This window comes from Apium graveolens, chromosome 9, assembly GCF_009905375.1.
Source record: "Apium graveolens cultivar Ventura chromosome 9, ASM990537v1, whole genome shotgun sequence".
NCBI classification, from domain to species: Eukaryota; Viridiplantae; Streptophyta; class Magnoliopsida; order Apiales; family Apiaceae; genus Apium; species Apium graveolens.
In genome coordinates, this window is record NC_133655.1 from 5,289,038 (window position 1) to 5,304,493 (window position 15,456).

General features: G+C 37.4%; 1 protein-coding gene across 1 annotated transcript; it reads right to left on the minus strand.

Annotated features, from left to right (window-relative positions):
* Positions 1 to 3,081: 3,081 nt before the first annotated feature.
* Positions 3,082 to 5,178, minus strand: LOC141687434 (uncharacterized). Its single transcript, XM_074492709.1, has 5 exons — positions 4,910 to 5,178; positions 4,572 to 4,778; positions 4,214 to 4,444; positions 3,875 to 4,072; positions 3,082 to 3,790 (listed from the first exon to the last, which is right to left on the minus strand). The coding sequence occupies exons 1-5, from the start codon at positions 5,081 to 5,083 to the stop codon at positions 3,611 to 3,613; spliced, it is 990 nt and encodes a 329-aa protein (XP_074348810.1). The 5' UTR covers positions 5,084 to 5,178; the 3' UTR covers positions 3,082 to 3,610.
* Positions 5,179 to 15,456: the final 10,278 nt, after the last annotated feature.

The window sequence follows — 15,456 nt, forward strand, 5'->3', positions numbered from 1 at the left end:
CGCTAATCACATGGAATTTGACCATTTTCCAAATCTGACAGGGTGGGGAGCCGAAAAGCACTGGCATGTCGATGGTTCCTACAACGTGAACCTCATTGTCTGTAAACCCATATAACGGGGTTCGGGAGTTTTCGAGTCTTCGATCTCCTATGTCCATTCGGGAAAAAGCATGGTGATATAACACGTCGACAGAGCTACCATTATCGACCAACATTTTCTTAACCGTGTTGTTTCCCACACGTGTTGTGATGACAAGAGCATCTTGATGACCTTCGATGAGACCGAGACGATAATCATCATCAGAGAAAGAGATGACGGGGGAGGGATTCGCTCGAGGGCGTTTAGCTGTCGAGGGATTGACATTAAAGACTTCTCGAGCATAAATCTTGCGAGAGTTGTGGGAGAGGCCCCCGGCGGCTACGCCACCAAAAATAACGTCGATTACACGATCGTCCTCGTCTCGACGGTGACGTCTGGGTTCATCATCGTGCTGCACATAGTGGACTAGTTGCCCTCGACGAATTTTTCCTTCGATGAGATTGCTAAGTTGAAAATATTGCTCTGTTGTATGGCCGGTGTCTTCATGATATTCACAATATCTGGAGCTTGGGGGTCTTCCAGGTTTCATGGGTCTTGGAGGGCGATAATCCGGTTCCGTTTTTAACACCGCCAAAATTGTCATTTTTTCGGTGTTAAGTTTAGTGAACTCTTTTTCAGATCGATTGTGAGGCTGCAAATCTCTTTCTCTTCTATCCCTCGGGGGAAGGTCCGATGTGCGAGGCGGGGGCGACCTACGGCGCTCTCGGCGCCTTTCCCTCGCAGGGGATCGTGGACTATAGCTTCGGCGTCGTTCATATTTTGACGATCTCCGTGGAGATTGTATACAGCTTACCGCTTCTTGAAGCATCATGCGGTGTTCTATAATCTGGAACGCGGCATGTATGGTTTTCAGCCTTTTTTCAAAGATCTCTTCTAGAAGGAGGCCATGCCTAGACTTATCGATGCCCGCTGTCAGGAAATTGACAGCCATCTGTTCTATTAAGTCTGGAATTTCTGCTATCTCTTCTCTGAACCGGGTTAGAAAACTCCTGAGACTTTCGCCGGAGCGTTGATGCATTGTCATCAAGGATGCTGTAACTTTGATTCCTTTGTAGTTGCTGGAGAACCGGGCTTGAAACTTGCTTTTCAGAGTTGTCCACGAGTCGATTGACCGAGGTGGCAAGTTACTGTACCATCGGAGAGCCGTGCCTTGAAGGCAAGTGGAGAAGAACTGACACCTAGCGATCTCCGAGTGGCCGAAGAAAGCCATGCGACCATCAAACGTGTTTAGAAATGCTAACGGGTCCGAGGATCCGTCGAAATGATCGAGGGCAGGTGTCTTCAACGTCCTGTCGATGCGCGCCTTCTCAAGCACTAATGATAGGGGGCTCTCGGAAATGGTTTCAAAGCCTGCCTGATTTCTCATCAAGGTACGCATCTGGGCGATTTCCTCCTGCATTTTAGCGAATTCCTCGTGAGATATAGATTCTGTGGATTCTGTCTGACGCGAGACATCGGCAGATGACACCGTCCTCTGTCGACGTTCGCGAGGTTGCGAATATGTCGACTCTGCCGACGGTTCATACTCGTACTCCGCATCGTCCTCGTCATAAAATTCATCGCCTTGTCCTTCATTTTGAACTTGGGCTTGTTGGAGCTCTCGACGAAAACGGTGAATCTCGCGTTTTCGCTCAAGCTTAGCCTACAATATTTGAGCTTCGTGTTCTAGAAACTCGAGTTCTTCATCTGAATCAAGTGAGTCTTCTGGATTTTCTTAGTTTTGGGCTTTTAGCCTTTCTTTCTTTTCCAAATGCAATCGCATGTCGCTCGAGAGGACTTTCTTTCCTTTAGAAGTTTGAACTCTAAAATGCTGATCTGACGCAGTTTTTCTTTTTCTGTCCCTTTGGAGTGAGTCCTTCAAGCCCAGAAATTGGTCTTCTGGAGGAGCCTCAAGTGGAGGGAACAAACATTTCGGCTTCAATGCCGGTTGTTTAGGGAGCTCGCGATCGCCGTGGGTCGAGGGGTCGGCGGCATCTTCTGCCGTCAACTCCTTTACCTGAGTCGGTCCGGCGGTTCCCGGATCAAGCTCTTCTACAATCATCTTCTGGTTGGATCTTGTTAAAGCAAAGCTCCTTCTAGCGCCAAATGATGTTCCAATAATAATATTATTATTATTATTAGACTACAGTTTTAGGAGATGATCTTCTTTGCTTCATTTTCCAACCCCCTTAAATGGGATTGTTGTCTTTTATTTATACTAAGTCCCAAATGGGCTCAATCCTTACAATATGGGCCTTCTTGGGCTTTACATAATGTATTGTAATTATTCTAACTATAATTCCTTTTGGCCGTCTTGTCCTGGTCCAACACATATATATTCTTCGAATGATATTACAACCATTTATCGGGTAGTTTATACTCGAAGCTAAAAAAGGTTCCAAATCTTCTTTATTTAGGGAAGCATTCTATGGGCAGAGAAATTACTCCCTTGATTTCGGTGGGTTGTTTACATTGGGGAGACGGGAAATCGGCATGTATTTTAAGGTTCTTGTAAAACATGCTTCTTTAAATAATTTTAAATATTTTTTTTAAATAAAAATATAATGTTTAAATTTTATACAGGAAAAAAAAATTTAAAAATAAATTATAGAACTATAGTTTGTAGCAGCCTTAAAATGCGTATCAAGAATAACGAAAAAATATGTAAATAATCAAGTGAAACGGAGGGAGCATTATTAGGGATGATCCGTGGAGGATTGGAGATGGAAAAATGTGCTTGAAGATCCTTGGTTGCCCCGGCCTTTAAATTTTGAAGTGGTTGACAAACTTTACTTCCTACATACACCTTATGTAGTGGATCTGAAACCTGGAAATGGAGATTGTTTTTATAAGAATTCACTTCAGCAAGGAGAATGCTGATTTAGTTCTTAGTATGCTGATTTAATAGGAGAAATTTAGGTACTGCTGATATGATGCAAGAACAACATCCCCAGCTAAAAATGTACAGAAACAACAAAAATAATTATGGATACAAGTGTTTGCAACTGCTTTTATACTCTTAAATCTAATAATTTATAATTTCACATATCTAGACAAGAAGAGTGGACTATTTTCAAAGTTTATAAAGCTATGTGAGCGGAGATATCTGTTTGAGGGAGATGTGTATAGCTATGAAATTCTTCTTCGACCTACAAAAAGCAGCATATTAATGGACTGTGGTAATAATCTGCATAGCTATGTAAGAAAGGCATTTGCACAAAGAGTAATGAACATTGTTGAACCACTGATTGTACTGGTTTACGAAGAACATCAATCAGACAGCAGGGCTATAATGGAGGTATTCCTGGCATCGATATTTGAAGTGGGGATCTTATGATCAGAAGAGACGCCAAGAAAACATATCGACATCAGTGTTGCTATTAAGCAATTAAATATGGCCTGAGACAAACTTCTTCAGTGCATTCAGTAACGTGCATCAGTCGTCAGAGAAGCAATCTCTATAGTAAATATAGCCCTGAAAGGAGGTCTAGTGATCACATTAGCCTGTATGTGTCTTTGCCACAGTTACCAATTATATCTTCACTATAAGTTGTTTCGAAACTTGGATCTTCTTTTGCTTGACATTCTCCAGTTTTCTCTCTAAAATTCTAATCTCCTTTTCTATAACCGCTTTCTCAAGTTCTGCACGACCATCATAAGCCTTATACGTCATTTGTTTCATCCTCAATTCTTTAACTTCCTTAGTTGCAACCTACAAATTGTCGAGGTAATTTGAAATATAGTAATTAGTAATATATCAAGGATATTCTGGCAACCATGTATGTTAAAATGCAACCTTTATATATTCCGTTAGAGCTTCTTTTGTGTCGAGAATATCCCCTCGCCCTGAATAGATACGCGTCACTGGTTCAGATGGACTATTGGCAGTGATTTTTTCTTTTTCTCCTCTGGCTTGGCTGATTTTCTTAAGAAGCTGTTTTTCCTCGGCCAAATTGTTGCTTCCATGTTGTCTTCCTCGAGGCAACTTCACGATCTACTTTTACATAACAAGATCACGAAAGATGTTTTAAATACTTAACTAATAATCATATTGCAATGAAGTGACTAAGATGATGTGCATATTCCAAGTTCACATATGTAGTCTAAAAATTAATTTGTCTTTCGTAGAGATTACTTTTTCATGTAGCAAGTCGCTATCTTTTCTCTGACGAGGTCGCTTGGAAACGTATAGTTCATAGAGAGATTGTTTTAATCCCTCTATTTCCTTCACTTTCCACTCAATCTTTTGTCTTGTGTTTAACGGTGCATATGTTTCTCGATTACATGTTCCATCTAACAACGGAAATGCTGCTCGAGTATAAGTGGAGAAGCATTTCTTCTTCTGTTCAAGCTTAACATGATTCAGCTGTCAGAAATGAAGAAAACAATATTGTCAATCAAACAAGTTCTATTCAGTGAGAGTTTCAATTTTGTTCAATACTGGACACTTACTTAAATCGCTATATTTATTGAAAGAAAATTTATATTTGTACCTTCAGCATCTGTAGCTTCTTGATGATCTCCAGTTCCTCTTGCCACAGTTTTCTAAATGCCTCTGAACTTTCAGGAATCTCGAAAAAATTACTCTTCTCTTCTATCGCTTGATAATAGATTCTAACAGGTTTTTCATCTTTATATATGCCATAAAACAAGCCTGTCTGTATTTTAGTATTCATCATACCATCTCCGAAGCATTCCATCTAAACGTATATTAGACTTAAAGTTACAAACTCAATTGCAGTTGGACAAAATTGAAATATAAAAGCAAAGTTGTGAATACTAAATACATTCTGGTTCTCAGAAAGATAGTTTGCGTAGATAGCAAATGTACCTTGAGTTTCTGTAACTTCTCTGTGATCTCCTGTTCCACGTGCCACAGTTTTGTATATATCTTGCCACTTTTCATATGATGGAATTGTTTGATGGGAAGAAATGGACTATCCCTGTCATAATGGAATGGACGATCTAATCTGGTGTGAAGAGCCAGGTCTCTCCGTTCAGACATCTTTTAAGATATTACAAGGAAAATGAGAGATGAATCGCGCTAATCTGTTGAGCTGTAGAACAGTTGAAGAGACAATTAAATAGTGAAATTGCACTTGCACCCCACGGCAAGCATTTTGTCAACTCGGCATTTTGTCAACTCGGTTGATTCCATTTATGACCTTACCTCGTTTGTTTCGTCAATTTTATAATTACAAAGTAACTTCAACTTCTTTAAAATTAAGTTACTGATATAAGTTACATCGTAATTAGAAATGTATGTGTTTGGTTTATTATCATGTAACTAATGATAATTTAGTTAATTTTGGTAAGTATTAAATAATTTTGTAGGTTTTAGCTACTTAACTTTTAGTGACCATGATTGAGCTTGGTAACTAAGTTCGTATATTTAGTAGGAACCACAAATACCATGGAACTTCAACTTTCTTTGTCCAATTTAAAATACATTAAATCAAACAGCGTAATTATTTTATATTTCAAGAAAATCCAAGTTATATAGTTGAGTTACATTGAAACAAAAGAGACCTTAATGTCAAATGTGTTGAGAACATTTTTAATTTTATGTTTCTTTCAAAAATCGAACCTGCTACAAATATTCTTAACAACTTACATCATAAATTGGCTTCTTTCATACTTGAAAAAATAATACATTAACACAAAAAAATCTTCTGGAGTAACTACAGAAAAAGCTTTTGAAATCATATATAAATGTTGTTACTGGCTGCCCTTCAAGTCCATTCAACTAGCGTACATGTCAAAGCGGCACGGGCATGGACATGCCATGACGCATGATTCGGCATGTCTTTTTACTAATTTTTTTATTTTTTAATAATTATTTTAATATTAGAAATATCCAGAAATAATAAAAATAATTTTAAAATATTTACATATATTTTAATATCTAAAAAGTTACTAATTTAAATGGGTATTATGATGGTATTTGGTTGTTACTGTCAACTAACTTTAATTTTATATTCAAATTCATTGTATATTAGTATAATAATTATTTATTATATTTTATTATATTTAATTGATAAATGACATAACATTTAGGCATGCCTTTTGGCAAAAAGTCTCGTGACAGGTAGCCTACATTCAACACGTGTTAATTAGCATGATATGAAGGAAGGTTTTGAAAAACAGTCCTCTAGTATCTGATCAGATAATGCATTCTGCTCATCAAAAAACTTGGCGATAAAGTTTCTATGCACTAGATCCAAGTCTAGATTCCAAGGAAATTTTGGATGGTAAACCTGGAAGAAGATTTTCTTGGGCCATAATATTGTTGCTAACCAGCATTGTGGACGCATCCAGATTCATAAATGCCCTTAGATTAGGGGGTGCAAGAAGTTTAACGGCACAGGCCCCCAAAAATACTTAGTCTACTGTGTAGGTTTAGGTGTAGGTGTATGGTATATATCCGAAAACCATAATTGAAACCATGCACAGAGCTTTTTGGCTATAGTCCGTCATAACTCATAAGAAATGCGGTTAAACTTGTTTCATGTTTAGTTTTGTATAGATTCATTTAAATATAATTTTTTTTTACATATACATTTTTCAGCAAATAAAGGGCCCCAAAACTATATTTAGCTTAGGGCCTCCAATATAGTTGAGACGGGCCTGGATTCACATTCCATTCTAACTCTGATGGTAGAATCTTGTTGATCAAAGGAAGTGTCAGTGTACCTGCAGAAAAAGAATCTATATCCAAATTCGGAAAAAAATAATAGTGGGAAAACGTAAAATTTGATTTTATAGGGGACATGTGTCCCCCGGTGCCTCTTACTAGATCCTCCCCGTCTCTGAGGCCAATGATTGCAGAGAATCTTGTTGATCAAAGGAAGTGTCAGTGTACCCTGCAGAGAAAGAATCTATATCCACATTCGGAAAAAAATAATAGTGGGAAAACGTAAAATTTGATTTTATAGGGGACATGTGTCCCCCGGTGCCCCTTACTAGATACTCCCCCGTCTCTGAGGCCAATGATTGCAGAGAATCTTGTTGATCAAAGGAAGTGCCAGTGTACCCTGAAGAGAAAAAATCTATATCCACATTCGGAAAAAAATAATAGTGGGAAAACGTAAAATTTGATTTTATGGGGGACATGTGTCCCCCGATGCCCCTTACTAGATCCTCCCCCGTCTCTGAGGCCAATGATTGCAGAGAATCTTGTTGATCAAAGGAAGTGCCAGTGTACCCTGAAGAGAAAGAATCTATATCCACATTCGGAAAAAAATAATAGTGGGAAAACGTAAAATTTGATTTTATGGGGGACATGTGTCCCCCGATGCCCCTTACTAGATCCTCCCCCGTCTCTGAGGCCAATGATTGCAGAGAATCTTGTTGATCAAAGGAAGTGCCAGTGTACCCTGAAGAGAAAGAATCTATATCCACATTCGGAAAAAAATAATAATGAGAAAACGTAAAATTTGATTTTATGGGGATCCGAGAAACAATTTATATCCACATTCCGGATTGTTTCATAATAAGTTTCCTGTTGATGGATAAGATTAATGAATTCATTCTCTTCAGTCTCCATTCCTGGAAAAGAATTCTATACACTAAATTCTGGTAAAGGAGGCAATTAAGGCTCTTCCTATGATCTTCAAAATCAGGCAGTGGTGGCAAAGGGAATGTCGGCGCTGCAGATTCTTGATGATGAAAATCATTTCTTTGTTGAATAACTTCCTGTAGGAACGCTTTCAGATTTGTTCAAACCGCAAAAGAAAAGTGACTTTCCATACCATCATTAGCAATTCGAGGTTCCACAAATGCACTATTACTAGTGCCTGAGCTTGTTGCATGATCATCACAAGTCCTACTGCTTAGCCTCTTACTAAAATGGCTCAACAATGTGTTTCTCTCCTCACCATCACAATCTCAAAAGCTTTTATTTGCCTCGGTCCTTCGATTATCTTGATGCACGTTTCCAGTGTTGACAGCAGGCAAAGATGATACATCAAAAGCCGAGTTTAGATGTGCCCAGATAATGCTGCTGATAATTTTCCAGTAAGGAGTTATACATGAATGGTGTCTCAACCCTTTCCTCTTGCGATTTTGTTCGGCATTTACAATATTTATGCAGAATTTGAACTAGTATCAGTTATCTTTAAGAAATTGCATTGAGAAATGAAAAAATTGAATATTTATTAGTGAAACTATCTTGAACTCAGAAAGGAACATATAAGAACCGGGAAATAGCTAGGATATGTGAGGGGACAAGCTAAAATCGACTACAAGTGGAGATTGAAGAGTATTTTAGAGAATGGTTACACAAAAGCAACCACAAGGACAGGGAATCTCCATGGATCTCCTTTTGTCGTTCGTTTCAAGGGGAGGTTACGAGAATTTTAGAGACCTTGACGTTTTATTGATCAAGCATGACTCAGAGTTCCCGGGAGATTGATCAAGTAAAGAAAAATAGAAGAAAGACTGAGATTTTCTGAAGAGACCACAGAAATGCTTCAAATATATAGAATAACATGGACTGTGAAGAGTAGGATTCGGAGTAATAATGATTATAATACGAGATTCATTGCACATGTTAAAATATTTATCTCATGAAATATCTTGTTTTGTTATTGTTAGATTATATGTTAAACAGACAGACTTTCACTCGTGTGTAACAATTTATCAGGAATATTAATGAAATTATAGATTTCTTCCTCGCAATGCAGTAAATTCTTTAAATGCAATAAAATACCAGCAAATCGATAGCAACAGTTTCCCTGGTAAGTCCTGATCCATTTATCACTTGTACTATTACAAGTACGCAACAAATAAGTTATCCACTACAAGAAACAGAACTATTTCCGACCAAGTCAGTTCAGTGGCGCCAAAAATAAGTAAAATGTATGCTATTTTTGTGCAGGAGACTTGACATACTACAAGAAGAATGGTGAATTGTGACCAATGTTGGTAAACATCTGCCGTGAACTTAATAAACAGTCGATAACTTATATAGATTCCATTTAGCAAGTCTTAGATAACAAATTTGTATTATAAAGATTGCAATGAAGTTAAGAAGACAATGTGCAGGCTCATTACTTGCTCATATAGCAAGTCGCTATCTTTTCTCTGACGAGGTCGCTTGGAAACGTATAGTTCATAGAGAGATTGGTCTAATCCCTCCTTCACTTTCCACTCAATCTTTTGTCTTGTGTTTAACTGAGCATAATCTCTTAGAGTATATGTTCTGTTTAACGACGGATATGCTGCTTCAGTACACGTCAAGAAGCATTTCTTTTTCGGTTCAAGCTTGACATGATTTAGTTGTCAGAAATGCAGAAAAAAATATTTTCAATCAAACAAAATCTGTATTGCAGTCAGAGTTTCGATTTTGTTCAGAACTGGACTTGTAATTATATCGGTGAAACGAAAAAATTGTACCTTCAGCGTATGTAGCTTCTCTATGATCTCCAGTTCCTCTTGCCACCGTTTTCTAAATGCCTCTGGACTTTCAGAAATCTCGAAATAAATACTCTTCTCTTCTATTGCTTGAATATACATTCTGACAGGTAACTAGGGAACACAACATAAGGCAACTCGGGAGCACAAAGTAAGGGAGAAGGAGAGATGAATGCGGTAATCTGTTGATCTAAAGAACAGTTCAAGGTACAATTAAATAGTGATTTATTTAAAACTGAGATTAATAAATCAGTGAAAAATTAAAATAAGTTGAGAAAAAAGTAAGTTTTACTAACAATAGACTTATAAGTTATAAGTGACTCATAAGTTGGCCGATAAACACACCTTCGATGTCAAATGTATGATAGTCCTTGCATATCAAGTTTCATTTCATTCAACAGGAGTTTGCGGTGATAATTTATTTACGTTCCGAGTTTCTACTGCTGCATTGTTTGACAATGATGATAGGAGGATCTGAACAGATGAGAAGCATTAATGGTAAGAATACAGATGGAGGTCTGTGGTTCAGTGTGCTTGTTGCTGACTTGCAGAGTGCGACAGAGCGTTATGGACCGATATGTGCCCTTTTTGTTCGTTCGAGGTCTGATTTATAAATTAATTTTAGGACCAAATCTATATGCGCACTCCCTATTTTCCATTTTATTTGACCTAGTTTTTTATCATAATTTTATCGGGGCTTTAAAAAGCTCGGTTATTTTAGAAACGGATCGTTTCGAATTTTTCTAAAACCCGGATCGGGCCGGAATTCTGTAAAAATATGAGGCCCATCTTAGGCCCGTTTGTCGGGTCAGATCTGGCCGAACCGGGTTTTATCCGAACTTTTTGATTTATGTAGTAAATATTATTTTATATTATACATTGACTTAGGAATAGTTCAAAAATTGACAAAATAATATCTATGACAAATATGGCAAATAAATTGGCAAAATTTGCACAGGAGGCTGATAGCAAGCCAAAATATTATTGTCTTATCCGTAACTGTCTTGAATTTACACTGTATTGTGGCACTATACTATTTCAAATTGAAATACCAATAGATTTGTTGCATTACAACTTAGACTAAAATTAAACAGTTACTAATAGATATTTATTATTAACCTAAAATTTTAACTGTTGTTATTTAATATATTAAATCTGTAAATCAAATTAATATATCTTAATTAATTCTAATAATATAATATACTTTACAACAATTTATTAAAATTATTAAATATGTTTATATTTAATATAAAAAATTGGATTTCCATACAGGCTTTTTGAAAAACCTGGGCTTTGATTTGTGAAAACCTTGACACGGCCATGAACGGAGTCAAACTGGCCAACCTACTTGCCACCATAGAACCTGGATGTCAGCTTGTTGTTCCTCCTAAAGGTGAACGTTGTCACAGGTTTGACAACTTTGGACTTGAACAAGCCATACCTAGAGTCGTTATGTCAGCCTATCACTTTAGAATGGAGATATCCATGCCCCTCCACCATTTTATTGTCAAGGTATTAGAAAGATATGACCTCTGCCCAATTTAGCTTACCCCAAAATCCTATCGAATGGCTATGTGTTTGTACATTTTATACTACACTGAATTTGGGGCCAAATTCACATCCGATGAATTAGGGTATTTTTATCAGTTGAAGCCCTCCGGAAAAAACTTCGGGAGCTTTTATCTTGCTGGTTCGGGAGTTCATGAAGGTAGGTGCATATGTGGGAACAAGAAAGGTATGTCTGGATGGCAAAAGCAATTTTTGTATTTCTATGACTGTCCAGCTTATAAGAAAGACTTTAACCTGAGCCCAAGTGAGTTTTTATCATTTCTTTCCATATCTTAAGATTTACCCCAGCCCATAGGTTTCTTCTGATTCTCCTTTAATAATTGTGTCACACGCATGTATATGTGTAGATACTCCTGTTATGACCACCCTTCAGGGCAAGCAGCTTAGGCATGCCAAGAAAGCCCTTGTTCATTCTGCGTCCCTTGGTGATGGAACTAGTTTGCTCACTAAGAAAAATTTGAAAAGATGTAAATTTATTTCAAGAGGTTCAGCAAGTGAAGTTGGCACCTCTCAGATCATAGGTCTTCATTTGTGTTCCATTTTTCTCTTTTATTGTATCTGCTTTTCATTATCATTACGCACCTTCGTACCTAATGTTTTCTTCGGTTGTCTCTTTGCAGAAATGTCTATCGGTGTTCCTTTCAGCATCAAACAGACCATCAAGTTTGAAGACCTTTTTCAGGATGATGAGAATTCAGGCCCCATTCAGGAAACCCCTATCTCCAAAATCCCTCACTCCTCCTCTACTCAAGATAAATCAGGTTTTTCCTCGTAACGAAAGCTTGCCTTTTTTGCTCTTGAACAAGCCTAAGCCCCACTTTCAAGATCCACGAAGAAACCAAGAAGCGACGTTGCCTCTGATGAATCAGGGAAGCTCCACGTGTTCACTGAGATGCTGCAAAATCAGGTTCCTGAAGAAACCATCGCCCAGTGGGACAAGATCAAATTCATAGAGGCTACACCTGCAATCACACGGGCCAATGCTCAAAGCCTATTCCTGTATCTTAAATACGGGAAGCAGATCACTGAAGTTGCCAGTGTTGATCAAAGATTGGCAGAAGAGGTGAAGCAACTGAAGTCCACCCTCAAGGCCTGGGATGATGAGAGGAAGAGAGCTGTTGAGACGCTGAAGAAAATAAGGAGTTCAGAATCCAAACTCCTAAAGGAAAAAGACCATCTCAACAAAACCATCAACACCATGGAGCAGGAGAAGGAAGAGGTTGTAGATGATCATGCTAGAAAGGTGCACGAGTTGGAGCTGAAGATGACCAAGCTCGAGACAGCTGCAGATGGATTTAAGGCCACTCTCCTAGATGCAAAGAAAGTAATGTATAAAACTGGATGGGTCAATGGTGCCAGAGATTTCATGAAGTCCACCATGAAGGTGTTCCCTGATCTTGACTGGGCCATGTTAGGTGAAGATGCGACCAAAGATGTTGAGAAGATGAGGAAGGATAAAGTTATGGAAGCTGACAAGGCAAAGCCGGTGGCACCTGATGCCCCCTCTGTGGAGGTTCAAGCTTCAACTACCACTATGCACGTTGAAGCATGCACTGATGACGCCCCAGCTGGTGAACCTGCCATTGACGTCATCACAGATATGGATATTGTTGTAGAGGCCACCCCCTAACTCCTTCAATTATGGTTAAGTATCTTTCCCTTTTAAGAACCTTTTAAAGAAATTTCCCGAACTTGACAGTGCTTTACACCAAAACTTATTCTCGATGAGGGTGTGGGCACCTCATAATGCTTCACAAATTGTAACGCTACTAAACCCCATCTCCTGTACTGGTTACTTTTTAATTTTATCAATGTACTTTTGGTTTACTTATGCTTTTATTATTATCTTTTATGGAATGCTAAAGTAAATAATATGCATGCGTAACTTAAGGCCCCTAGGATAATATCTAAGTTAGAACCAGTATGCTTCTTAAACTTTAATCATAGGTTTGAGCTGCATATACCTTAGACTGACCCTATCGACCTACCCATTATAACTATATCTTAACATTTGCCCATTCTAGAACCTGCTTCTTAGTCCTTTTAAGACCTGCCATTCCTTTAACTTTTTAATGATTTTTACTCATACTATTTCTCTTTAGTTGGTGAGGGCAAGCTTAAACCTAAAACACCCCTTTGCACCTTGCAAAATATGTTTTCTCCAACTTAGGATATTTTAATGAGTGTTCACCAAAAACTATTTCACCTTTGCACTAGTGTCTTTTCCTCAAAATTAACCAGTTCAAGCTACCTTTGATCTCACCTACCCCTCCAGTTACTTGGGTTTCATCATGACATTGATTATAAATACATTCAAGTATCTCTTCCTCTAAGCACCCGCTTCTAAGCGTGGTTAACTAGCTACAAACACAACCATGACTTTTACACTACCCATTTATTTTAATACATAACTTGTCCTTAATGAAGCTACTCAACAGATATCAAATCAAGATTACAACCTACCTAATACATATTTATGCTTACAAGAGCCCACTCGATATCCTATAAGTCCAAATCGTTCCTTTTATTCTGACATATAATGTTAAGAATAGAGTTAACACATATTTTTAGCTACAACTTCTTTATACAAAAAAAAACAAAACTACACATTGATTAGGCTTAAACATCCACACTACAAGGCCAATTAATGAGTCTAAATTAACTGAAACGAGAATAATTATGAGGTTCTACTCTATGGTACAGATGCATGTCTGTGGCTTTGTTACAACTTATATAATGCTATTTTTCTTTACAAATACCCTATTAAATGCTAACTCATATCCCAATTCTTATGCAAAGATTTTAATTTAGCATATATCTCTTGAATAAAAATGACCCTTTTTAAAGAGAAAAATTATTTGTTCTTTTTAAAATGGCTATCATGGCTATCAAAATTAGGTCCTAGCACATAAAAACTTCTACCACAATTTTGTTAAAAGCATTCATATAATTCGATAAAACTTGATGGGATGCACTCAACACTTTCGGCTTAGTGTATGGCAGTTCTATCAACAAACATATTTAAAAAGATGTTAAGTTGAATCAAGGTTCATACTTACGGCTTCACTCTTGGGGTACTCAGCAAGGCAAGTACCTTTAACCTAAAATTGGAATCTAAACCTATTTAAAACATTAAATCTAAGCTATTTACCCACTTGTTATTTGCAAAGTTTTCTTAGAGATTACCTAAAAGTTTTTTTTATATCATATATTAAATTGATTATAAGGTTCCATTCCGATCCATTACCTCATTAAAAAAATTTATACTCATATAGTCAAACGAAATTTAGAAAAATGAATTAAACAATTGAAAAGATCGGGATTACCTCACTTAGCTTTTCTAAAACACTTCATAGTCATTCGTCCTCTTCTAATCCTATTCCAATTCATATTCCAAGGTTCGTATTCGAACCTGAACTTACATCCTTGTAAGTCCTTGAACTTAACAGCGTCCCTGTAAGCCCTTATTCCATGTGCAAGTACCTCGCATTCCGACCATACTTATACAAAACCTCACAGGGTCTACACTAGCTCAGCTTCCCTGAGATCGACATGCACCTATGAAAATCCTATAGGTTCGTATTTTTCATACGAACCTATCCATCCAGGTTTACTGACCCAAGCAAACCTTATCCAGGAATCGAGTATTTACTCAGATTCATCCTTTTTCCACATATCAACAGACATGTTTTTGCATAACACCTAACTACCCAAAGGGAATCACGTAGGTTAAAATATTTTGGGTTTTCCCATGTATAAACCGTACATTCTATGTGTAAACCATACACTTTTGGTATATTAACCATATACCTTTCCATCCAGGCGCAGTCCTTTGCGTGCATCCCTCTTGATCCAGGAATTATATCTCTTCCAAGTTTTCATTATATTTCTATGTCATTCATTCGATTAGCAAGAATTGCTTTGAGGTATGTGTAAATAGACACACCTCAATATATTATCCATATCTAAAGTATAAAACTTTTATCCATTATAACATGCATTCTCACAAGTCATACATCCAAAAATCATTAATAATTACCAGAAAATTCGAAATCAACCAGATTTTAACAGCCCAAATCATATACTCCATATGTCTACTACTCCCCTAGTTCTTTGTCTTTAATTGATTAAGGTGAAGAACTATAGCAGGTGAACCTTATTGATACGAACCATCCATATATGCATCAACATAAAACCAAGATATGTGAAGTAAACTTTGTTTTTTTAATTCTATAAAAAGAAAACAAGAAATCCTATAGGTGGGGTATACATGCACTACCCCCGAGCCTATCAAAGCAATCAGCTACTGTACTGAATCTGAACCTATCATAGCAACTACAACTAATAAGTTGCTTTTATTTTCCTATGCCTGAAAGAGGCATGCTTGAAATAATC

Excerpts from the sequence above, each read along its gene's own strand:
- LOC141687434 (XM_074492709.1), bottom strand. The coding sequence starts at position 5,083 with ATGTCTGAACGGAGAGACCTGGCTCTTCACACCAGATTAGATCGTCCA. Across the intron at positions 4,779-4,909 it reads AGAAGTTACAGAAACTCAAG|ATGGAATGCTTCGGAGATGG; the intron begins GTACATTTGCTA and ends ATATACGTTTAG. Across the intron at positions 3,791-3,874 it reads CTCTAACGGAATATATAAAG|GTTGCAACTAAGGAAGTTAA; the intron begins GTTGCATTTTAA and ends GACAATTTGTAG.